Source organism: Lepidochelys olivacea (assembly GCF_965140295.1).
Source record: "Lepidochelys olivacea isolate rLepOli2 genome assembly, chromosome: 13".
NCBI lineage: Eukaryota > Metazoa > Chordata > Testudines > Cheloniidae > Lepidochelys > Lepidochelys olivacea.
Window position 1 is genome coordinate 21,301,734 of NC_140423.1, and position 25,739 is coordinate 21,327,472.

The 25,739-nt window shown below is 50.0% G+C and overlaps 1 protein-coding gene across 6 annotated transcripts in view; it reads right to left on the minus strand.

Moving 5' to 3' along the window:
• Positions 1-25,739, minus strand: part of PLCG1 (phospholipase C gamma 1) — a 95,727-nt gene that overhangs the window by 32,978 nt on the left and 37,010 nt on the right. For all 6 annotated transcript variants that reach the window (XM_084646304.1, XM_084646303.1, XM_084646307.1 and 3 more), the window contains 7 exons: positions 22,131-22,283; positions 20,896-20,989; positions 20,128-20,175; positions 7,622-7,706; positions 5,947-6,030; positions 2,614-2,636; positions 385-457 (listed from right to left, as the gene is read on the minus strand). In XM_084646304.1, coding sequence (XP_084502430.1) covers positions 385-457; positions 2,614-2,636; positions 5,947-6,030; positions 7,622-7,706; positions 20,128-20,175; positions 20,896-20,989; positions 22,131-22,283 — 560 coding nt within the window. The remainder of the gene's footprint in view (positions 1-384; positions 458-2,613; positions 2,637-5,946; positions 6,031-7,621; positions 7,707-20,127; positions 20,176-20,895; positions 20,990-22,130; positions 22,284-25,739) is intronic.

The following is a 25,739-nucleotide window of genomic DNA, read 5'->3' on the forward strand; positions in this document are numbered from 1 at the left end:
TAACCCTTTGGACTGATCTAACAGTCATGATCTAAGGGACCAGACCAAACTCTCTTCTCCCCACCCCACCTCCATTACGGAACCTCCATGTTCCCCAAGTATTTGACTAGGATCTGCCCCCACTACTTTCCCCTGTTCCCAGACCAGGATGGCCAGATGAGATGCCTTCTTAAGATGGTCAGTGCTCTTCCTTAATCAGCCTGCCGTTCCTGACAGGAAGCATTGTGCTCCCAGAAGCCTCAGTGGCAGAGCGCGCCATTACCCGACCACTCAGCACTACCAGATCAGAGTCATCCTTTGGACACTGGCTCCCTATAGATTGCCCGTATCAGGGGAGAGTGGAGTCCCCTTTCTCCTCTCTTGCTTGACCTTTGGGGAGCTCACCATCTGATACTCCAGTAAGAACTTCTGGAACTCCAGCAGGGACACCTTGGAGTGCTCAAGTCTCTCCCCACACCTGGGGGGGAAGGACACAGAGAGAATCCATAATCAGTGATCTCATTGCTTTGCTGAATGGTCTCTGGGATCCATCAGAGGCGGGAAGCCATTATAGATCAGGATGGCACATGCAAGTAACACACAACATCCCGCAGAGAGCAACACAGCAAACCCCACTGCCACCCCAGCACCAAGAAGAGAGAAACTTTTGTGGTGCACACACACAACAGAATCATGTCAGGAAACAAAGAGACAAGCGCTCCTCTCCCCAGCTTGAGCCACCTGCGCCTGGACACTGCATTTGCCTGGGGCACCATGTTACAAGCAATACAGCACCAAGAGAGTGGCAGGCCAGAGAAGAGCAACAAAATTAATCAAGGAGCTAGCGGGCTTGACTTGTAAGAAAAGATTAAAAGAGCACGGCTAAGGGATAACTAAGGACAAGGCATGGTAACAGCCTACAAACAGATGAAGGATATAAACATCAAGGAGGGAGAGGAACTGTTAGAGAGGCGGGGGGCAGAACGAGGGGTGATGTGATAAAGTCAAGAAAAATGTTGGCTCACTGTCAAGAACTTCCTCTGAGTGAAACATACTAGAGGCATCAGGACAGTACGTAGGACTAGCAGAACTAGACTAGACAAGACGCTAGAAATCCTGCACTGGCTTCTAGGACAGTGACTCACTGAGCTGGTAGGTTTTTCCACCTCCAGCTTCCACAATTGCATTGAACTTCTGCTTAGCCACAGCACATGGGCAAGTGAGGGCATGGTTTGCCAATGTACCTCGAGCACCATCTGGATGGGATGACCTCTAAGGGTCAGAGGGGCTTTAGTTACCAATGGCTAAGCCCCTTCGTTTTCAGTTTAAACCGATTTTGACCGAAAAATTCCCGGGTTTTACAAAAAGTATTATTCATTTTTTTCTGATTTTCACCCTACTTTTGTATCGTCCAAATATACATAAAATAACGTGTTTTATTAGGAAAATACAATACATTACATGAACTATAGGTATTACAATAATACATTAGTCTGTGTGTATGATGCAAAGCTGCCTGTTGAAGTAAGGCTGTGTATTAGTCTAGAAGATACACACACTCAACAAACAGGCAGGCATGCAAGCTCTGAAGTGTGTGCCAGTCTGAACGTGCCGATGAATCTCACGCCCACCACGTACACATTTCAAGCTGTTAGCAGATAACGGTTTAAAGTTTTGACACGCTAAAATGTGAGGAAAATGAAAATCTGTCTCTGGAAAATGAAAATCTGTCTCAGACTACGTGTCAGAACACAAGGAAGTATTCAAAAGTTAAAAAAAACAAAACCAGGAGAAAAGGACGAAGTTGAGTGTTTATGCTGCAAATGGTGAGGCCCAATTATTAAGTGTAAATATTTATAGGCTAATAGTTCTAAGTCTACAACAGTAAACTGGTCATTCAAAGGAAAAGTTCTATTTGGGGATTAGAGAGATATTGTTTTCTTAAACACAGAGGTGGCATTGTGTTTTGAGTTCTGTTTTAGTTCTGCAGCAAACCACATTGAATTCCACTCATCAAAGCATTAATCTACTGAATATTTCTTCCCCCAGTCCTTCCATCCACCAAAATAAACCCTGATATTTACCCAGAAAAATTGACAGTTTTTTGCACTGATTTTCACCTGTTTTAGTTGTTGTGGTAATAAACACTGACAAATTCCCAGGAAAAATTAAATAAAATAAAAACTGAAAACAAAGGGCCTTACCAATGGCCCACACAGTCCTTGGCCTCTCTGATGAGACTGTCAACATTGCAGCTGGTTAGCATCAATTGTGGGGACAGCTTTTGAGATGTGGGCAGTTGTCCCCTAGGAACTGGATCAAGACCAAACTTAGTTCACACAGACCAAACAAACAGCCGTCAGAGGGTGACAACTTTTGGTTGCTAGTGACCTGGGCTGGATTGTCTCTGGTGAGCTAGAGGCGAGAGTCTCCAATACTCACCTCCTGACCCCAGTGGTTCCACAACAGAGATGCTGGTTTAGAACATGCGTAAGCATGAGCAGAATCCTCTCTGATGAGCAAGGTGCGCACAGGACGGCTCATGCTCCCACACAACTGCCAACACCCATGCACACTGAAAGTGTAAGGAAATAGCCTTCCACCCCCCATGCCCAAAGTGAGAGAGGCATTTACCTTTCCAGGAACGGGAGCTCCATCTGCAACAGAAGAAACACACACGTCAACTTCTTTACAAGACTAGACCTCAAATGCAGCAGGGCTAATACTGTGGGTACGTGCATGGCCCTGGAACCTGGGATCCTTTGCTGACCTTCACCAGTTGAATTCGGGTCCACGGTGCTTCAGAGGAAAGCCTGCGCTAAGCAGAGCTACTCAAGGTGAAAAGGTCTGTCTCTCCTTCTGCACATACAGGCTCCCTCCTGTACTAGGCGCACGCCCCTGTCAATTAGGCAGACATCCCAAAGTTCCCGGGACAATCTCACCATTAGCACAGAGTAACTGGGCTTGTTCACTGCTGTCCTGCGCCTTGTGCCATCATTTACACCAGTACAAAGTGAGTCAGTGGAAAATTTGGGTTTAGGAGCATTTTACATTCTCTTTGATCCAGGCCTGAAACACAAGGGGCAAATTGGTGGGGAACCAGCCCCGCTGCGTGTTGATGACTGGAGTAAGAGGGCAGGGGCTCAGCCTACCTTTGACAGGCTCCACAAGGACAAGGAGCCTACATGCATCCGACGAAGTGGGTATTCACCCACAAAAGCTTATACTCCAATGCTGTTAGTCTAGAAGGTGCCACAGGACTCTTTGCCACTTTTACAGATCCAGACTAACACGGCTACCCCTCTGATAAAGGACAAGGAGGCAATTCAGGTTCACCTGGGATTAATTAACTCACTGAGAAACGGGGAGGCAATTACTTAGACAGGAAAGTGCCTGGGCCTGATAAATGGCAGCTTCTCCCAGTCAAGGTGAGCTAGAGACCAGGGGCTCCTGGGGAGAGGAACAATTCTCCACAATACAGAAGGAAAGCTCCCAAGGGGAGAGCTTCTCCGGGGAGCCTGGGGAGGAGGCTCACCGGGAAAGGAATCATGATGCTAGGTGGGAGAGGCTCCGAAAGGGAAGTGCTACGAATGCCGTGTGTTGGCGGAACCTGCCCATGGAAGCACTTCACCAGTGAGCAACAGAAGTCCTAGATCTTAGGGATTACAGGCTGTTCCAAGGAAGGGTAATCCCAGTTTGATCTCTGTGGGGACCCCGACCCAAGAGGAGACACCCTTCTCCAGCTGATGATGAGAGGCCCTGGCTCCAGAAGAAGCTCTGAGGCCAATGGGACCTTGCTGGTAAGGGAGCTGGACATAAGTGGGTTGATGGATCATGATTAACTCAGCCCCTCTCCCCTCCAGCTAGAAAAGCTGGGGTGGGGGCCTATTTGTATAACGTGCCACCTTTGAGTTAAATAAACTACACCCCTGACAGGGCACTGCTCAACATACATGAGCTTCACTGGACTCACTGAAGCCCACTAGGGGAAACTGAGGCAGACACACAAATGCATTGCTGTACCAGGCCGCCAAGGACACCCCAGGTGTGAGGGCCTCTCATACACTGCCCCTCCATCTTAGATGTATAGCTGAACAATGGTCTTCCTTGCTCCATCCCACCTCTGGAACCAAGTGCAATGATTAAGTGCAGCCGCTGGACCCAGTCTCTCACCAGGATCTGCCCAGCTTTGTTAAACGTCCTTCCGACACAGCTAAGGCCCACAGACTAGCCCACAATGCTCTGATCTCATCAGCAGGAGAGAGAACAGGAACCTACAAGGTAATCACACTGAAGTGATAAGTTATCAGCCTCTGAGCTTTGGAAGGGCCAAGGATGGGTCTGATCGTCCCATTCGTATTTGAATGGGAGAAAAAACATGGTTGGAGGATGATAGAACCTCCAAAAAAGACAAATCCCAGAGCTCTGGGCACATCACTTCGCTTAACAGCCTCAAGGGAATAATCCGGATGTGCAGCAGGTGAAGGCTACGCCGTGAAACATTTGATTCACTGATTCCAGATTTGCCAACTGTCTGGCAATCCATGGTAATCACTCGCACAGCGTGAAGTGGGGGGGAGTCACTGCCAGCTAACCTCCAAATGTGCCTTCTTTCCCTTCCCTACTGACGTTGCTCTCCCCCGACCCCAACCTGTGCACTGAAATGGGCCGGAATCCCAACCTCCAGGGGCGCTCTGATAGTTGCAACCAGCCTCATGATGTGGCTAGCGTACACAAAGCACAGGGGAACGTTGGCCAGAGGGGCTAGAGCAGAGGTGGGCAAAGTATGGCCCCGAGGGCCACATCCGGCCCACGAGACCCTCCTGCCCGGCCCCTGAGCTCCTGCCCCGGGAGGCTGTCCTCCGGCCCCTCGCTCCACCACCGACGCAGTGCTCCGGGCGGCGGGGCTGCAAGCTCCTGGGGCAGCGCAGCTGCAGAGCCCGGCCTGCCCCGGTGCCCTGAGCTGTGCGGGGGCTGTACCGCCGCCGGAATGGCCAAGCGCGGTGAGGGGGCAGGGAGCGGGGGGGGGGGGTGGATCGAGGGCAGGGGAGTTCGGGGTGGTGGTCAGAGGGTGGGGGTGTAGATAGGGTTTCGGGGCAGGAACAGGGGGTTGAATGGGGGCAGGGGTCCCAGGGGGGCAGTCAGGAAGGAGGGGGGGTTGGATGGGGCAGCAAGGGGCAGGCAGGGGCAGGGGTCCTGGTGGCAGTCAGGGGACAGGGAGAAGGGGTGGTTGGATGGGGCAGGGGTCCCGGGGGGGCAGTCAGGAATGAGAGGAGGGGTTGGATGGGGTGGCGGGGGGCAGTTAGGGGCGGGGGTCCAGGGCCGGTCAAGGGGGGTTGGATGGGGCAGGTGTCCTGGGGGAGGGGGGGCTGTCAGGGAACAGTGGGGGTTGGATGGGGAGGAGTGAATGGGGCAGGGGTCCCGGGGGGGCTGTCAGGGAACAGGGAGGGTTGGATGGGGCAGGAGGGACAGATAGGAGGTGGGGGCCAGGCCATGACCCCCTCCCCTAACCGGCCCTCCATACAATTTCCAAAATCTGATGCAGCCCTCAGGCCAAAAAGTTTGCCCGCCCCTGGGCTAGAGGGGCAACGTGTTAAAAATGATAGGGAGGAGGGAGCAGAAGTGCAAACGCATGAATCCTGCAGCCATAATAAGGGGAACATCCGCAGGGTAGTTCGGCACTGGAACGGAAACATTCCCTTGCCCCACTCAGGCGGCTGTATCAGTGGCCGGGGAAGGAGAAAGATGCAAGGCAAGGAATGCTCCCATAGTGAAGGAGAGAGGGAGAAAAGGGTGGAAGCATGCAGGACAGACACGTCCTGGGCAGACGAGTTCATGTATGTATGTGAAGTACCAGAAACGCCAATCACTCCCTTTACCAAGTCACTCCAAACCATCTCCTCTCACGGCTGGCAAGTTTCTGCCCCTCCCGGGCACCCCCAGCACAGAGAACTTGAGCCATCTCACCGTTTTCTGGGCGTCGTACATCAGGCTTCGGTAAAGCTGGGCGAACTGGCTGTACGTTATATCCCCATTCCTCTGCTCCACATCCTGCAGCCAAGAGGAGCAGAAATAGGACAGCAGCTGTGATCACATGCGACACCATGCTCTTCTTGGCCTGGACAGCCCTCCCATCACTGGGGCTTGCTGCAGGGGCAAGTGGTCCCTGCAGGGAGGGCAAGGTGAACATTTTGCCCAACCATGCCCGCTGCCCTTTTGTGCATACGCTGCAACCAGGAGGGCCACCGCAGCACCACACAGGGTCTAGAAACATGTTTCAGAAACCTATCACCCAGATCTGGGTTTCTGCTGGCAAGAATCACTAAGGCTGGGTCTCACCGATACCTCTGCCTGCAGAAGGCAAAGGGTGTGAACTCTGACTGATGCAGAATATGCCTGCCACTGTAGCAGCATGCCAGACACTCTGCCTCCAAGCTTACACCCTCCCCCACAGCTTACAAGCTGGAGCAGGAGGAAACTCAGACATATTCTGCTCCCTGTGGGTGCCGGGAGATCTGCAAAGCAAAGAGTTCTGTGCAGTAAAAGCAACCTATTCCGCACTGCTGCTTCCGGGCAGGAGGCTACAGGGAGGGAAGCAGCAGTCTTCACAGGAAATTCAAACCCCAGCCAGGCCCTGGTGAGTGAGAAACAAATAGAGTCTTCACACACCAGCCATGCACTAAAGAGCAGGAGAATCTTGTGACTAGGGTAGGGGGCTGAGATCGCAGAACTCCTGGGTTCTATTCCCTGTCTCTGCCACCGACTTCTTGCAGCTGCAGGTAAGTCACTTTCACCTCTCCATGCCCCAGCTCTCTATCTAAAAAATGGGGTTCATGCGCGCTTATTTCACAGTGGTCTTGTGAGGTGTAACAAATTTCACATGTCTTTCGAGATCCTCAGGTGGCATCGTTTAGAACTGCCTGCCAATCGCATGGGTGGCGGAGCCTGCAGGGGCTCAGTGACCATTGCACAGGAGTGGATAAAGCTCCATCATTCCAGATGATCATTGCCCTGCCCTCACTGAGGCAGCATGTTTGCGAGTTGCCCACGACCCGGCCATCCCTGGTTCTATGGTGACCTGACGCAGCCAGCTGCCGGATCAGCTCAGTGTTTGCACAAGGCTGCAGGGTCAGGCAGCAGCCTGCTGGGCTGAACTTCTCTTCTCCTCGGTTCAGTGCTTGGTTCAGCCAGGACAGGATGTGCGACAGGCGGCATGGGTATATGCACCCCCACCTCTGAGCATGGGAGCATCTCGGGGAGCAGGGACAACAAAAACATGGGAAAGGTCAGAAAGCCATAAACACCAGCTGGTGAGGAGGGGCATAAGGAGGATGGGACAGAAAATCAAGCTGGCCACATAGAGGCCAGGGAGTGGCATGAACGGGGATTTGGCACCATTTCATTCACTGCAAGAGGGTAAGAACGGGCTGGGAAGCCTGGCACTCAGACATGCACAGCTTTATAGTCACAGGTGGGACTGGTTTAAAACCAGGCAAAAGGCTGCCGTGGGTCCAAAGACAGGTGCCTAGCAAGGCAACAGACCCTTTATCGCCTCGCTACACACCAGCCTCTGGATCCTTGGGTTTAGAGTGGGGATGGGGAGAGGGATTGTGACCGGTCAGGGTAAAGCCTGAGCACTCACCGTTAATCTCTCCCGCAGGAACCGCATGTTTGGGACTCGGTAGTTGACCTGGGACAGCATGTTTTTCAAATCCTTAGCTGAAATCCTAGCTCAGCAGAGGAAGGAGGGGAACACACACAGTTAGCAACTCTGCTTTCATGGACTGAAGAACCCAATCCCCAAACCGCAATGCTCTGTCCAGAAAGCAGAATGTTTCCGCAGGGGAGCAAGGAGAAGTAACCATCCAAAATACCCCAAGCTGGCATCAACCATCAAACACAGAACAGATGGGCATCTAGCCCTGCCTGGCAGGAATCCGAGGAGTGTCCTCAGGGTAGATTAAAGAGGAGATCCTTAGCCATATAAGCTTTCATGCCCACACAGTGCAGTGAGCCCCTAAAGCTCGAAACGGGATATGCAGTACTGAAGGGGCCATTACAGGAGTCTGTATTGTTCCCTAGATTTGAATTACCTGGAGCTACTCAGAGACTTGAAGGCCAGAAGGGAACATCACAATCATCTAGTCTGATCTCCTGCACATCGCAGACCACAGAACCTCACCCACCCACTCCTGTAACAGGCCCATAACCTCTGGCTGCGTTACTGACATCCTCACAACATAATTTAAAGACTTCAAGCTACAGAGAATCCACCATTTACTCAAATTCAAACCAGCAAGTGACCCTTGCCCCAGACTGCAGAAGAAGGTGAATAACCCCCAGGTCTCTGTCAATCTGACCTGTAGGAAAATTCCTTCCCAACCCCAAATATGGCAGCTAGTCTTGGAGCAGTGGGTGAGACCCACCAGCCAGACACCTGGGAAAGAATTCTCTATAATAACTCGGAGTCCTCCTTGAATAGTGTCTCATGTCTGGGCATTGGAGATATTTGCTAACAGCAATCACAGATGAGCCATTGTAGACAACCTCAACATACCATCCCCTCCATAAACTTATCAGTCTTGAAAGAATTTTACATGTAAAATGATGGGATCTAAATTAGCTGTTGCCACTCAAGACAGAGATCATGGAGTTACTGTGGATAGTTCTCTGAAAACATCCACTCAGTGTGCAGTGGCAGTCAAAAAAGCTAACAGAATGTTGGGAATCATTAAGAAAGGGATAGATAATAAGACAGAAAATATCGTATTGCCCCTATATAAATCCATGGTACGCCCACATCTTGAATACTGCGTGCAGATGTGGTCCCCCCATCTCAAGAAAAGATACATTGGAATTGGAAAAGGTTCAGAAAAGGGCAACAAAAATTATTAGGGGTATGGAACAGCTTCAGTATGAAGAGAGATTAATAAGACTTGGACTTTTCAGCTTGGAAAAAAGATGATTAAGGGGGGATATTGTAGAGGTCTATAAAATCATGACTGGTGTGGAGAAAGTAGATAAGGAAGTTATTTACTCCTTGTGTTATGAGAACTAGGGCTCACCAAATGAAATTAATAGGCAGCAGGTTTAAAACAAACAAAAGGAAATATTTCTCCAGATAACGCACAATCAACCTGTGGAACTCCTTGCCAGAGTATGTTGTGAAAGCCAAGACTATTACAGGGTTCAAAAAAGAACTAAATAAGTTCATGGAGGATAGGTCCATCAACAGCTATTAGCCAAGATGGGCAGGGATGGTGTCCCTCGCCTCTGTTTGCCAGAAGCTGGGAATGGGCGACAGCGGATGGATCACTTGATAATTACCTGTTCTGTTCATTCCCTCTGGGGCACCTGGCATTGGCCACTGTCGGAAGACAGGATACTGGGCTAGACGCACCTTTGGTTTGACCCAATATGGCTGTTCTTATGTTAGGGTTTTTTGCCCCCACTACTCCCCTTGGAAGGCTGTTCCAGAACTTCACTCCTCTGACGGTTAGAAACCTTCATCTAATTTCAAGCCTCAACTTGTTGATGGCCAATTTATACTCATTTGTTCTTTTCTGTGCCAACATTGGCCCTTAATTTTAACTCCTCTCCCTCCCTGGTGTTTATCTCTCTCATGTGTTTATAGAGAACAATCATATCTCCCTCCAGCCTTCGTTTTGTTAGACTAAACAAGCCAAGCTATTTAAGTCTCCTTTCATATGGTAGGTTCTCCAAACCTCAGATCATCCTAGTATCCCTTCTCTGTACCTGTCCAGTATGAATTCATCCTTCTTAAACAGGGGAGACCAGAACTGCACACAGCATTCCAAATGAGGTCGCACCAGTGCCTTGTACAAAGGTATTAATGCTTCCCTATCTCCACTGGAATACCTCACCTGATGCACCCCAGGACTGCCTTAGCCTTTTTCGCAAACGTGTCACACAGGTGGCTCACAGTCACCCTGTGATTGACCAACACACTCAGGTCTTTCTCCTCCTCTGCCATTTCCAACTGATAAGTCCCACGGTTATAGCAAAAATTCTTGTTGTTATCCCCTAAGTGCATAACCGTACACTATTAAATTTCATCGCATGGGGCTATCAGGGTAATGATACAGATGGGCAGGTTATGGTGGCTTCAGTCGGTCTGGATCACCATGCCTTCCGATTCTGATGAGGCAGTGGCCTAGTGCTTAACAGAGACTAAGGACTAGAGTGGCTGAGAGTTGGCGGAAACAGCCCAGTGAAATGAGTTGGGAAGGCTTGGGCCTACGAGTCAAGAGCATGTACCAACAGGTAGGCTTGGCATCAGCAAGCCAGCCATGTACCACACTCCCGCCTAGGTCAATGTCAGTCCCACACAAGGAAGGGCTTGGGCCTACAACTGCCCATGCAGTTACTCCAGGAACAACCTACGTGCCTCAGCCAAAAAGAAAAAAAAAAAAAAAGCTGGCATTCAGTATTTGTCCTTCAGGCCATGCAAAGTCACAGTGCGATGAATCAGACCTCCCACTGAAACCCAGGAGATCCCCAAGGGGGAAGACACTAGACTCTGTGGCAACCCTAGAGAGACAGATGGCCCAAGTGGGCGTCGTGAACAGCACAAGCGGGAACTGCCAGGACACAGTTTGGTATCGTTTTCCTGCTGAGTCTGATGACACTACCAGCAAGGAGACTCTGTTGGTCTGGGGGAGACCAGGCATGGACGCCCACAGAACAGTGATGTGCAAAGACAGTTCATGTCTGCCAGGAACCCAGAAAGGAAGCCAGTGTGTCTTGTTCGCAGGCGTCCTTCAGCACCAGCCCCGAAGCGATGCTAACCTGAGAGCCGTCTACACAGTGGGGAGGACACACTTCTGTTCAAGGAACAGAGAGCGAGAGTCAGATCATTCTGCAGAAAAAGGCAACAGGCCCAACACACGGCCCCAGCCCTCCCCACCCTCCCCCTTCGAGCAGCAAAATAACCTGCAGAGCCAGCGACACAGAGTCACCCAGAAAGCTGAAACAATAAGATCACCTCCCCTACCAGGAAGAAGTTATTCCTAATGGCCAGTGCTTAATTTGTAATGAAAGAAGTGCCAGGGCTCAAGCAATTAGGTGCAGGTATTTAAGCAATTTTTTTACTTTCATAACTGACATGGCAAGCCCAGAGGTGCTGGGGCTACGAACTGCCAAGCCCAGAGGTGCTGGGCCTCAGCTCCGGCACAAATTAAGCACTGGTAACGGCACAAATCCAGCTTCCTCTGGAAAGACAGTGCGACAAAGATGGGGAACAAACATATTTAATGGAGCTATACAAGGTCTTGGGCAAGCCAGAGAGAAGGCCCACATGCCCAAAACACAGCTACCAGGGCCTCAGGAGGACCGGGATTCAGCGGGCATCCAAGGTGGTAGCACGGAGGTCAGACAGGGAAGAGATTTCAAGGGAGCGCAGTTCCAAACACTGGAGGATGGAGCACGCACAGTGGCTGGATCAATGCCACCTGCGACTCCTATTTTGGGATCAGCCACAGGAAATGAATCACAATAGAGGAGCCACAGGATGGTGGGGGGGAGAGACAAGGGAGATTGTTCCTGTGTCATCATCCCGCTATTTGTTTGTCAGCTGCTTTTACCTTCCCTGCCATCCCCTCTGCGGGAAGCAGCAGGCCCTCTCTGTTCCCCTCTGGGGATCCCCCGTGTTTCGCAGCTGTCCATCTTTGAGGCTCTGCATTGTGGCCAAGGTCTAGTCAGGATACCCTTTCGAGACTATTGATGCAGATCCTTAAAGTGGCCGCAGGGGTCACTGTTGAGCATGGCAAGGCGCTAATCCATCTCCTCCGCCTCTCCTGCCTGCCCTGTGCAGAGCAAGGCAAGTAGGGTTGCCAACTTTCTACTCGCACAAAACCAAACGCCCTTGCTGCGCCCCTGCCCCTTCTCCAAGGCCCTGCCCCTGCTCACTCCATCCCCCCATCCCTCTCCCCACCCTCACTCACTTGCTCATTTTCACCAGGCTGGCTCTGGGGGTTGGAGTGGGGGGCAGGGAGGGCTCCAGGAGGGGTTGTGGGCTCCAGGGTGGGGTCAGAAAGGAGGAGTTCAGGGTGCAGAAGGGGGATCCGGGCTGAGGCAGTGAGCTGGGATGCGGAAGGGGGTGAGGGCTCTGGGGTGCAGGAGGGGGCTCTGGGCTGGGACTGAGGAGTTCGGAGGGCAGGAGGGGGACTAGGGCTGGGCAGGGGGATCAGGGCTCTGGCTGGGGGTGTGGGCTCTGGGGTGGGGCTAGGGATGAGGGGTTTGGGGTGCAGGCTCCAGTCTGGGACCAAACGGTTTGGAGGGCAGAAGGGGGACCAGGGCTGGAGCAGGGGGCTCTGGGCTGGGACTGAGGATTTCATAGAGAGGAATGGGGCTCAGGGCAGAGGGTTGGGGCGTGGGAGAGGGTCAGGGGTGCAGGCTCTGCGCCGCACTTACCTGAGGAAGCTCCTGGAAACAGCAGCAGCATGTCCCCGCTCCGGCTCCTAGGCAGAGGCACGGCCAAGCAGCTCTGCACGCTGCCCCATCCACAGGCACTGCCCCCCGCAGCTCCCATTGTCCGCAGTTCCCAGCCAATGGGAGCTGCAGAGCTGGCACTAGAGACAGGGGCAATGTGCAGACCCTCCTGGCTGCCCCTACGCTTAAGAGCTGGAGAAGGGACATGCCGCTGCTTCCGGGAGCTGCAGGGAACCTGCCTTAGCCCCACTACACCGCAGATTGGACTTTTAACGGCCGGTCAGCAGTGCTGACCAGAGCCGCCAGGGTCTCTTTTCGACTAGATGTTCCAGGCGAAAACCGGACACCTGGCAAAAGGGCACGGCTTGTGCTAGGGGAATCCTTGCCACCAGCTCAGTGTTGAACCACATTGCTACAGCCAGGGAGTGACTTTCCCTGCAGAGCTTCCTCCACAAGCATCACAGCCCTCTCACCGGGAACTCTCTGCCCACCCATCACGTCACATGCTTGCGGCATCCTAGGTCCAAGAGACAGGGACAATCAGCTGGCCTCACTCAGAACAAAAGAGGAAGAGGGGAGGAATGGGACCATCACCGACAGCCAGCAGAACACCTAAGGGGGAAGGTTGCAGGAAGCAGCTCTCACAAGCTACAGTCATGACTCAAAGACATGAGATTACAGGACAGACCACAAGGAAGGTGGGCCCCAACCTGTCGCTCCCCATTCATGCTAATACACGATGTATACTTTGTGCATTCAATACTGATCTCAGTCCCGCCAGAGGTGAGGTTTGGGGCTTATGAAGGGGTGTGTGCATGGGATGGGATGCGTGTAAGAGAAAACCTATCCCTAGGTAGCCGTGGCACACCAGGCCAGTGCATTAGCCTTCACCGCTAGAAACAAGGATTCCAGCTCACAAGGGGACATGAACCTGGCTCTTGCTCACAGGGGGCATCCTGTCTCTATCTTCCAACAAGACACCACTTCATTTCTAAAGCGAAGCGAAGGGCTGGAAGCACCTGGGATTGAGTGGGTCAGTTCTGAGGGGCAGATCTGGGTTTGTGGGGCCCAGGGCTGGACCAGTAAGGGACACAGCAGTTGAGGATGAAGGGGCAGGGACAGAGCCTGAGTAGGCATTCAGGACTGGAGCATCAGGAGGTGCTGTGGTCACAAGTGAGATGCATCAGCGAAGCACCATGGGGATGGGAAAAGCAGGTGGTGTTACAGGACTGCCAGGTAAATTGGCAGAGCTGTTCTGGGGACACTTTCAGAGCACCAGCTCCTACCATGCGGGACTCTAGACAGGGCTCTTACACCCTCACTTTCATATACAATAAAGACACCCACATGGGAAAGACGAAAGATTATCCAATTACTGTACCACAGGCACTGAGCCAGGCAGCTCTCTTACTTGGGAAAGAGATAAGATCTGAAACCTACCAGTCAGAGGCGGAGACAAGCTCTTCATAGATCTTTAAATATTTGCTCTAACTGGCACAGTCTGTCTTTTTCCAGCCTCCCCACTCTAATTTTCCATGATGCATGCATGAGAAACAGATGTGTGTATGTGTTTGCTTTCCATTCCCTCCCCACTATATATATATATATACACACACACATACATTTCACACCCACCCACCGTACACCCTGCCAATGGAGAACTTAGCAGAAATTTCTCGCCGCCACGAGGGCCCTCTGCATAGCCAGAGACTCCCAAAGAGCTCACAGAGAGAGGGAGGACAAGAGACACAGCACACTGAGCATGAACCCAGCCTGATATAATCCATGGCAGCTTGGAACCAGTTCACATGCCTATGTAACAAACTCTAATTCTCTGAGCAGGCCATTCTCAGAGCCCAGGGAAGAACCCAGCCATCTTGCCCCACAGGTCAGGGATGATAAACTGACGGGGTAAGGACTGTGTGACAAGATACTTATCAACCTCATTCCCCCGCCCCCGAGCACGAGTCATCAGTCACTAGATCACCTGTGGACTCCGTGCTACAGCACTCAGCCCGCTCTCAGATCCTTGTGCAAGCCAGCCTGGGTGAGGTCCTTGGGAGCGAAGGCAAACAGCTCTGGGAAACAAGCCAGAAGTCTGAGCCCACCTGCAGACAGCCAAACTGGTTCCTTTAAAACTGGGGCTTGGAAGCCACGGCTGGCCCCTGCCCACCCACCTCCTGCAGTCATTGGGACTTGGAAATGACCAGTTCAGTGAGACAGATGCACAGCTTGAATTGTATAGATTGCCCCCTATGTTGGGAAAAACCTGTGCAAGGAGTAGGGACCCCCAGTATGCAGAGAGGGCAGGAGAGTCAGATCTCCAAGCCAGCACGCCTTGGGGATCAACAAGAGGTTGGTGCTATCCCTGTTTCCTCACTGGCTCCAGGGCTGCTTGCGAGCATATGTACGGGCTCTGGAGATGGAAATGTGATACCCAGTGTGCCCTGCTCACTGCATAACAGCCACCCAGCTAATTAGCTAACATGCCCACACAGTCTCCATGCACAGCAGCCAGTGCAGACTGACATTCAGAGGGGAACCCCCACCCATCTAATAATTCTCTCAGATTTGTGATCAGCCAAATGCTGACTCACAAAGCCCAAGCAAGTCAGTTGCAGATTATGATTTGCTGGCAGAGAACCTGTCTGCTCCTGGCAACATGCTGGTGCTGATCTACTCACCAGGCAGAGGAATGCAGAGAGTCCCTTGATAGTATAACAGGAAAGGGTTGATTTAATCCAGTTAAAACCCCTTTTCAGCTACACTCCAGAGATGCAGCTCACAGACGACCAGTCTTAAGGGCCTGCAGTTTGATGCTCAGGCTCCAGTGATTAGGTCAGGAAATGGAACCCAGTAATTATCTATTTATTATTTCCAGACCTCACTGGGTGAGCCAAGAGCCCTATGTCTGCCAGGTTACTGCTTTCCGACGTGGGAGAGAAAACAGAAAAGGATTAACCCTACCCCCAGAAGAGGAGGGACATGACTGATGGGGAAAGGGAAGCCTGCAAGGGTAGCATCTTCTCCCCAAGAGAGGAGGTTTCCACTCAAGGTTTTTGTTTAGCTGGTTCACTGCAGCATTCTGCTACATCTTCAAGACTACTGAGACAGCAGTGTTCCAATGAAACACTAGCAGGAGCAGATGACAACAGAGGAGGGCGGGTTTGCAGCACAGACCCGGGGTGGGTGTTGGCAGCACTAAAGCGGTCAGCCCAGCTGCGATGGTATAAGAGGAAAAAAGGACACCACACCACAATAAGAGAGGTGCCCAGCTTTCCACTCACAGCTTGCGGCAGGAGGAAACAGCTTATATATGGATTTTATGTATTGCATTATTAATTATGTTAAGGTGCCTAGAGCCTTGGACAGGTGTTTTTTTATCATTTTAAATCTCAATACATAGAAAATAAACTGACCTGAGTTTTAGGCTTTTTAAGGTATTTATACATAGGTGCAATCAGAGCAAAACTTGAAACACCCATCCCAAACGTCTCTGTAACCTGACACTGTAATTTCGCCCCAAAAGGAGCAATTTTTCATCGGCACAGGCAAAGCGTTGTTTTCTGGACTGTATTTAGGGAAAAAAACTAACATCCTCCCCCGCTTACCAAAAACAGTGACCAAATAACCCCTAAACAGCCATTGCGTGTGTGTATATTTGTGGGATGCACACAAACACACCCCTGGGCCAGACTTGGGGGTTTGTCCTACAGCACCTGCAACTGAGGGTTGAGGTGGGACGGGCCGATCATATACACACAATTGGTTTTAAAAGTGTTGGTATAAAACTAGGTCCTGCACGTGCAATTGGTTACACACCTGCTTAACTGTATACATGCATGTAGCCTCGTTGAAGCCAACAGGACTGCCCACGTGTATGTGACTAAATACATGCCTGTTCAAAGGACAGGGTCTCTAGTAAGTGGTGGGGATGGGGATGTTATTTTCCAGCTTCCAAGAACCTGCTACAATGGATAGTTGGTTTGTTGCTGATTTTTAAAGATTATTATTTTAAAAACACAGCTCACTGCTCCCTTTTTAAAAGCCATTGCCAGCTTCAAAACCATGGATGAAATCCCAGCTCCATTGAAACCAATGTTACAACTCCCCACTGGGGCCAGGATTTCACCCCATACTTTTTAACTCCCCACAACTTCTGCAACTAATTTACCAAAAGTATGTAAGACTGTTATAAAACAGAAGGAACTAAAATCTTATTTACTTTCACTCTTTATGTTCCTGGCTTAACATTTTGCACCTCTCACAACTTGGACAACAGAAGGAGACTGGTCACTGTCACATTTTGCTTTTAGTCAATTTCATTTGAAGGCTCTAGTGACTTGCCTGATGCTACCACTGGCAAACACTGAAGGAGAAAGTTTATTTTCTTAATTTTATTTCAAATGCCATGGAGAGATTATATATTTAAAGACTGATAGCAATGTGTCTTCTGGATTTAGATACGGAAAGAATTCATGTTCTGTTCGGGTGGTTTCTGGGTGGAGGGAGGGGTCAGGGTGTGTGTGTGTACACATACGCACACGTAAATACACAGAATCTAAATTTTACACCACATTTTATCTGATGGTCTCTTTAAAGCTGCTGTGTGTGTGTGACTGGATCCATTGAAATAAGGGCCATGTTTTCATCTCTCTTTAATCTAGCCTCCAAATCTGTACCTCCACTTCTGCACCTGTTTTTCATCTGCAGATTGAACTGCTGAACACCCAAACATCCAATTTTCACACACAGAGGGCCAGCTAAACATGCAAAAGATATAGCATTTAGATTTGGAGGCCTGAGCCTGGTAATTTGGCTCTTACCATCTCATACAAAGAGAAACCCCATTAGCCCTCACTTTAACAAGGACTCTGTTTAAATGAGCCAATCAGTTGCATCTTTGCTCCCCCCACCCCAAGAACACACCAGGAGCAGTGGAAACCGGAAAACAGAGTTTTAAAATATTTAAAAAACAAGTAACAATTACAGAGATCCATTAAGTGCATTAGCGCTGCTGGAATATATTGAAGACAACACTTCTGTTCCTCTCTGCTGCACAAGCATTAATCATCTCTCCAGTCCTCTAAGTGGCACATTCAGCATGGACGAGGCAACCCTCTCACCACGCCATGAGACACGGACACAAGTCCGTCTGGATCCAAGCAACATGAAGCACTCCCCTCCCTCTCTTATACATACTCTGCCCTGTATTTTGGCCAGCTTTGATTATGCCCATGCTGCTTGAGTTCAGAGGCCTGTTTCTGCCCAGAGCTAGCACTGGGTCATAATGAGCTACAGCTGAAAACCAGGTTCACAGACTGCAGAAGGGAGAGTGGGCAATAACGACAGAGGTGGCAGGCTCTCCCCTGGCAGGGCACAGATCAGCAGGGGACGTGAAATGTCAGAGGACGATGGATGCCCCCACGGGACCTGTTCATACCACTGGTTTCCCACTAAATGCAGAGTCAAGGGTTGTTCTGGTATTCAAGGCCTTCTGTGCAAATGGCCCGCGATACCCCACCATGACACAAACACACCTGTGACAACCCCAGGACAGCCTCATGCCACGGAGCAAGAGCAAAGCTCACGAGCAGGGGAGAGAAGTTCCCCGACTGCTGTGCCATGAGTGTGGCAGTGGCTTCCCGCAGGGATTAGAGTAACAAGCCTCAGGGTGGAACGTGGAACTCGCTGGCCTTCCCGCAATACAACACAATGAGCAGAACGGCAAAAGGACAAACAGGAGATCCTTTGGGATATTTAATCCCACCAGGTGCTCAATCACCATGGCAATAAGCATGGCATTAATGTCTAGATAAATAAACGGGGCAGACACAACCCTTGACAGATGGAGTCCGGCAGGTTTCTTATTGTAATGTGAGGACACACATTGTTGCATGAGCAATGCCTCCGCAGCCTTCCCCCGCACCACTTCTCTCACTGTTCAGCGGTAATGGATGAATGTTTCACATCTCAAGGGGAAAGGCACTTTAAAAAAAATCAATAGCGAAAGGTTAATGTGCTCTGTTAACATCACTAAGGAGAACCGTGTCACAGAAAACGAAAGGAGGCAGGGAACAGTGCCCTAAGAGGAGATGGCTGCTGACTCTCGTGTGGAGGGCAGACTGAAAAAGAACACTGTACCCATTTAAACTCATGTCAGCAGCGGCGGAGTTCAGAGGGCAAAGCTCCTCTCACTCGGCGAAATTCACCTTTGTGCACAGATCTACACACCACTGAAATCCCAGCAGGGCTTACAGGGTGCCCACACCTCAGACCAGCCCTCCTCACGGTAGGGGAGAGCGAGGAGGGAGTCCCACCAAAAGACCTCAACCAGGAGGGGACCAGCACAAACACACTGTCAGTGGCGCAGTCCGTGCCCCAAAGAGCTCACAGTCTAAAAGACAAGCCAAGTGGGTGAGAAACAAAGGGGTGATGGGGGTCGAGAGGCGGGGAGAGTAACAAAAATAAAATGTTTTAGCACCGACTGGGCTCTTGCTACTGTATATTGCTTCGTGTGGTGTGGTTCTTTGAGCAGAGACAATTGGGGCTCCATGGCTCAGTTTCCCTTGCTGGATCCCAGAAGACCCCAATGCCCTGGTGTTTTGCATTCCTAACTGCAGGGAACGGGTCAGATAAAAGGTCCGTCTAGCCCAATATCCTGTTTTCTGCCAGTGCCAGGTCCCCAGAGGGAATGAACAGAACAGGTAACCATCTAGTGATCCATCCCCTGTAGCTCATTCCCAGCTTCTGGCAAACAGAGGCTAGGGAAACCATTCCTGCCCATCCTCGCTAATAGCCATTGATGGATCTATCCTCCATGAATTTAATCTAGTTCTTTTTTTAACCCTGTTATGGTCTTGGCCTTCACAACATCCTCTGGCAAGGAGTTCCACAGGGTCAATAGAAAACAAAAACTGTTTACATGGAGTATTTCAAATAACCATGAAAAGATTTAGACTCCTATTAGGGTATAGAAAGCCTCTTAAAAAACTCCACACAGCCTACGCTTTGGACTTCAGCTAAAACTGACAAAGCCCTTTAAAAGTCAGAGGGAAACACCAATACACTAAGCCCATATGCTGTCAGTGTTACAAGTTAGGAGTCTGATTCTACAAACCTAGCTCAGATGAGCAAGCTTCACTCAGATCAGCAAGCCCCATGAACTTCAACAGAATTGCTCACCAGAGTAAGAGTTGCAAGGCTTGTCTACACCAATATTTCATTTGCGATGAACTGGGGTGTGAATCAACCCCACACTAGCCTGCCTTGAAATGAATGGTCCCTGTGGATCCTGCTCATGCATTCACAATTCCTTAGTGAGCTTTGAGCTAGTCCCATGCCGAAGCAGGGTAGATCAAAGCTCACTAAGGAATTGTTAATGCGCTTTCAGCAAGATCCACACGGACAGTTAGTGCACGGCAGGCTAGTGCAAGGTACATTTACACCCCAGCTTGACACCAACTAAATGTTTCTGTAGCCAAGCTCTTAGTTTTGATCTTTAGAAGGAGGGACAGCACCAGGAGGAGGTGCGCAAATGCCCTTATTACACGTTTGGTTTCTAAATGCATTTCACAGTTTATGCCCAGTGAGGAGCACCTGAGACATCTTCAATTTTGAGACTTGAGCACTGAGTAAAACAGGCCCAACTTTTCTAAATACATAAATCTGTGCAAACGAGAGCTCCTCTCTCCTTACCTGTCTTCTCGGTTGCGATCCAGTGAGTAGAACTGCTTCCGGAGCCACCTGAAAGGAAACACACACAGGTGCAAACACACAGTCGTTTTACTTCATAAATCTTGATTGCTCCGTATCAAACACTCTCTCCAGGCCTAATTCTGCCAGGTACTGAACTGTCCTCAACTCCCTTTGGTGTCATCCCCCAACTCCCATCGGAATGCCTGGCTGCACCTGTGGGAAGCAGGTTAGTTTCTCACTGCAGACCTGTGTTCTGACATTTTTTATGCACCCAGCACTCCTACTGGCAGGCAGGATCAGGCACATCCTGATCATGGAGCGAGTGGAGGATCACGTACCACAGCAGGTCAATGCAATGAAACCTTTCACTTAGGGAGTTCTGGGCTTAAACCCTTTGTAGATCACAAGTGGAATGAGGAGGGCCTCTCTCAGCCTAAGCTCTAAGCAGCTCCTTACTCAGCTCCCAGAAGCTCCCACACAATTGACTCAGCACAAAAGCGTGCCTGGAAAAGGCGATGCTGCCACTGAGGATGCGGATGCTTTGCCAGAGCGGGGTGGGGTTGCTGGGATGTGGCAGGGCAGGACAGACAGCCGTCTTGGTGCAGACCATGGTGTCTGGAGCCACAGAAAAAGGGAGGAGGGCGAGGACTGAAGTGCATTGGTGGAGAAGGGCTCCGAGGATAAACTGGACCAAAGCAGCAGAGCGGCTGCCTGCCCTGTGCCCGCCTTGCTGTCATTAGCCCCTCACCTCCCTGAGGCTTGCCTTACCTTTCGATTTGCAGGGGGGTGGAGGCCCTGAGAGTATCCCCCACCAGCCAGTTTAACCCTTTGATCCACATGTTGACTTCATCCTCGGATGTGGCTGTGAAAATAAAAAACAGGGCCCGTGAAGGTACGAGGCAGCCGCACTGACCCTGGCTTCCACGGAGGAAGCCCCGGCACAGCTGCAGCATGGCACGAGGAAGTGGATCCAGCCAGGCCAGGGGCCTAAACATCACCACAAGGTGGATCCGTGTCAACCCCTGCTTCACCATCCATTGCCGAATATAAAAAAAATACAGCACTGCTATCTGTTCTCCCCTCTTGGGCCCTTCCCTTCCCTGCATTGTCAGTAACTCCCACCTTGCTGATCTCCGAGCCTCTCCAGCGCCCCGTAACGTCTCCCTCAGACAGCAGTTCTCCCCGTGAGATTGTCTCCAGCCATCAGCTCTCACTACTAAGCTCTCGCCCGCATCTCTCTCAATACACACGACTGGCCAGTTCCTATTCACCTCCATGCTCGGCGTTCTAAGCCACCTCGCTGACGAGGCCTTGGGGGTTTTTTGGGGCCTGTTTGTTTTCAAGGAGCGACATTTCAGCTGCTCTGGAGACGTAAGCGACAGCTATTTTTAGAATGTGCGCGGATTTCTTTTTAACCTCCCCATTGTTTGCTGTATCCTCTTTGAAGCTAGAAAATAACATCTCTCTCCCTGTGTGTTCTGGCAATCGTTGTGTATGTAGAAGGCACAATTGTCTTGCACATGCAGAAGCCAGTACGGCTGCCCACCAAGGCTTGTCTACAGGAGAAAGGTGCACCGATTGAACTTACATTGGTTTGTGAACCGATATAGCGAAAGCACTGCTGGAAGCTGTTTGGAGTGGCTTGTCTCAGATTGAGTTTAAACCTGCTCCTAACTGACCTATGCTAATCTGAAACAAGCCACCCTTAAACCAAAATGAGAACACCTACACCGCCTTTGGCACTGATTTTAAGTTAAATTGGTGCAACTGGCTCCAGTAAACAAGCAATAAGAAAGGTGAAAAGAATATTTGAAGTTAGTGGCATTCAAGCACCCTCATCATCTTCATTTAATATTTAAGTATCCCCAAAGCTTGGATACTGTGTTGACAGATGGGCAGAACTGGGCATGCTAAAACACACAGGTAAACTATAGTCCCTGCCCTGAGGAGCATGCAATCAAAATGACCCTGCAAATCCAAAGCTAATGGAAGGGACTGCCCACCTTGCAGGCTGAGAGTTTTCAGCCTGAACTCCATTCCATAGAGGACGACGAAGCAGTGAGACGGGTCTGACCGGAAAGAGGGATCCTCCTGGTATCGGTCAAAATCTCGGGAATTATTTCCTGGACGAATCTCTTGGATTTCACGAATATCGACTGGGGGGAAAAGAGGAAGGAAAAGGGAATGAGAGGACTGAAAATGTAGCAGAACAGCCATGGGGTATCTGAGTTCTCAAACACACCAATGAAGGAGGGAACAGGGGAGAGGAGAGCATGCCCAATGGTTAGGCATTAGCCTAGGACTGGAGAGGCTGAAGTTGAATTTCTCTGCTCTGCCACTGATGCCTGCATGACCTCAGCCAAATCACTTCACTTCAGCTTTCCCTTCTGCAAAACTGGCTGTGATTAATCCTAGCCAGCTCACAAAGGTGTCTGGAGGGTTCCTTAGTAAATGGCCACTCAGTGTTCTGAAGCTGTACAGATACATGCTATCCCTAGGCTTGTGAAGGTTGGCTGCCCTCTCTAGGTAACCCTGCGGCTTGCACTTTTCATTGGCGTCATGGCTGTTGGAAAGCCCCCAGGATCCCTTAGTCACTAGAGAAGGCCCAGGGAAGGGCACCGATAACGTGACTATCATTATCCAAGGGTCTGGGTACACAGGTGACATTAGCAGCCATTACACGCTGTTGGTGCTAGACAAGGCCTAAGGGAGTTGGGCACCTAACTCTTTGAAAACCCAGACATGACCTAAACTGCATTTGCCTGGATAAGTCGAAGGGCAGGGATGCGGAGGCTGCTTTATAAAACCATTCATCATTGCTTCACCTGCAGTAAATCCCGCTCCATTCTGTGGAAGGACAAGGAGCCAGGGCAGGAATGGTGGTGTGGGGGCAATTTAATGATCCTGTGCAACAGGAGTGTCTGTGTTTCACCAGTTTTCTTTTACACCTCCGCACAGTGAGGTGGGGACTGGCGGATCCTACAGAGCCAGGGAGCAACAGCAGCTGGGCCTAGCCCAGCTTCAGCACTACAGGTAGCAGACTCGGAGCCATTCCACTGCTGCTCCACAGCCTGGAGAAGTGGCAAAGGAGGACTCCTCCCAACAACCCCGGCATTACCTCCTACTCCAAGCCTGGCACAGGGAGCGTTTGGCCCCTAGTTATTTTAACCCCCTTCCTTGTTCTTATCCTGACCTGCCTCTCCCCTCAAGAGGCTTGTTATCATTCACGGGGGTTACAGAGCCTTGCAGAGCCAGCACCAGCGGCTGAGTGCAAGCTTCCTCTCACCCCAGCTGTGCACCTTAGCCCTGCCCTCGAAGGGGTTGAGAGGGCATTGCAATGTCTGGGACTTGTTCAGTCCTTGGTTTCTCAGCTAAGAGACTCTCAGCTAGGGTCAGCTGTGGTGGTGGAAATTTCTGTGGTGGGATCCCTTCTTACTGGATTGAGATCCACCAGCTCTGTTCATGCAGGGGCTACTTGAGGTTGCATTTTTAAATGTTTCACAACTCTCTTTCCCCACAACCCCCTCCTCATTCAGGTCATCCATCAAACATGGTTTGGCCTAGAATCTCTAAACTTGGCTTACTCCGCTGAAATCAACAAGGATGGTGCCTTTGGCTATTGCTGTGAAGTCTGGTGGGTTAGCTTTGGACATAGTCGGGACAACACTTTCTACACTTTGAGAATGCCACTGAGTTTATAAACCCTGGTTGCTCATACTCTGTTAGAGTTCATCACGCAGCTGTGAACTTTAGCAAGCCTGCTCGTGAACTGACAATATGGAAGAGGGTCAAAAAGATCTGAACTGGACATAGTTTAATACACGAATCAAAATCCAGGCAGATCAAACATATACACCAAGGTGTCACTGATCATGTATTACACTCATCGAGAGGAAAATTCTCAAGAAACTCCCACACTCCCAAATTCTCAAACACCCTCCCACCCAGTTTAGTTAAGCTGCAGTTTTAAAGTTCAAATCTATAATTTGTGGGACAGGGAGATTCTTAGACCTTTTTAAAAAATGTGAAAGCAAAGCCAGGTTGAAATTTACTTTTCAAGTTACGTTTGGATGGAAACGCAGGGGTAAATTACTGCAAACGGGCCTTCACGCGGCTTCCAAATCCCTGCCAAAATGTCCGACACAGTCTACCCTGCATATATGCTTTGCCACAATGCTTTGCCATGAAAGCTGCAACCTTCTGCTACGCCGTTTGATACTTGACATACCATCCTCTGCACCGATTGCCCACTACAGACAATTTCTACTGGACCACAGTCTGTTTTTCTCCTCCAGTTCTCAGCCCCTTCCCAAGATTGCTAGGCTAACGTCTCGGCCCTTACCCTACACGTACACCAAAACCTTTCCAAATAGAGTCAAGATCTTATCACGATTTTCTCTTACTGACTAATATATATACAAACACACACACACACACACAGTCCAGAGCCATCATTTCAACGGAAGTTGAAAAGCCACATCTATTGCCATCCCCGGCACCTCTACAAGTATCACTATTCCACACATTGTAAGTGGTTCTCAACCTTTCTATGCAGTGACCTCGTGTTACAACAGAAAAGTGTTTTGGGACCCTCCTCCTCGAGCCTGGCCATAAAAAAGGGAGCGTGATCATAACGTGACAACCCCCCACCACCACCCAATTTGAGAATCCATGTGTTACATGAAGGGGAGGGTAATTAACACTGTAAGTCTTACAGCCCAGCCTCTATAGCCAACCACTTTGATCCCATCCACTCTAGCAACAGTAACCACAAACCTAACTGTAAGTATATCACTCACCAAACTGGGACACATGAGCACCTTAGCTCTTCCAGACAGAGTAGAATGAATGTGGCGCACAATGAATGGCACTTTCACCCGCAAAAGATACCGAACTATTTGTGTCCATTACACAATCAATGTGAAGCCTTGTCAAATTGCCGTACTCAATCATAAGCATTCCTCATCTGCCAGATATGGATAATATACAAGAGCAGTGGGATACAGGGGCAGAGTTAAGATTATTTGGAGTTCCTGAACACTTCATTGTCACATTTTCAAACAGTTTGGCCCCCTCCCCCAAGTTTAACTGCATCTTAGAATCATTTTACTATTTAGGGCTGTAGGTTTTTTTTCAAGAGAACAAACAAATAATAAATAATAATAATTGTATAAATAAGGTTTTTCCTCCCCTGAAATTATGGAAATAAACATAAAACCTGTAAAAAGAAAATACATTTTCCACTGAATGCATCCGATGAAGTGAGCTGTAGCTCACGAAAGCTTATGCTCAAATAAATGGGTTAGTCTCTAAGGTGCCACAAGTCCTCCTTTTCTTTTTGCGGATACAGACTAACACGGCTGCTACTCTGAAACCTGTCATAAAACCCGTAGTTCAGTTTAATCAAGTCCAGTTTAACAAAGTTCCATAGCCTTGGAGCCGCCATGTATTTAGAATCTGTGCCTCTCCTAATTAGGGGCTGTTTTTAGAACCATCATATTCTTTGGTTTAAACTACCGGCCAGTGTCCCTTTCACTCTTCCCTACAACTATTCCCACCCAAAATAGATCACACAGGCCACTTCTGTCCACGCCTCCCTTGCATGGATTCCC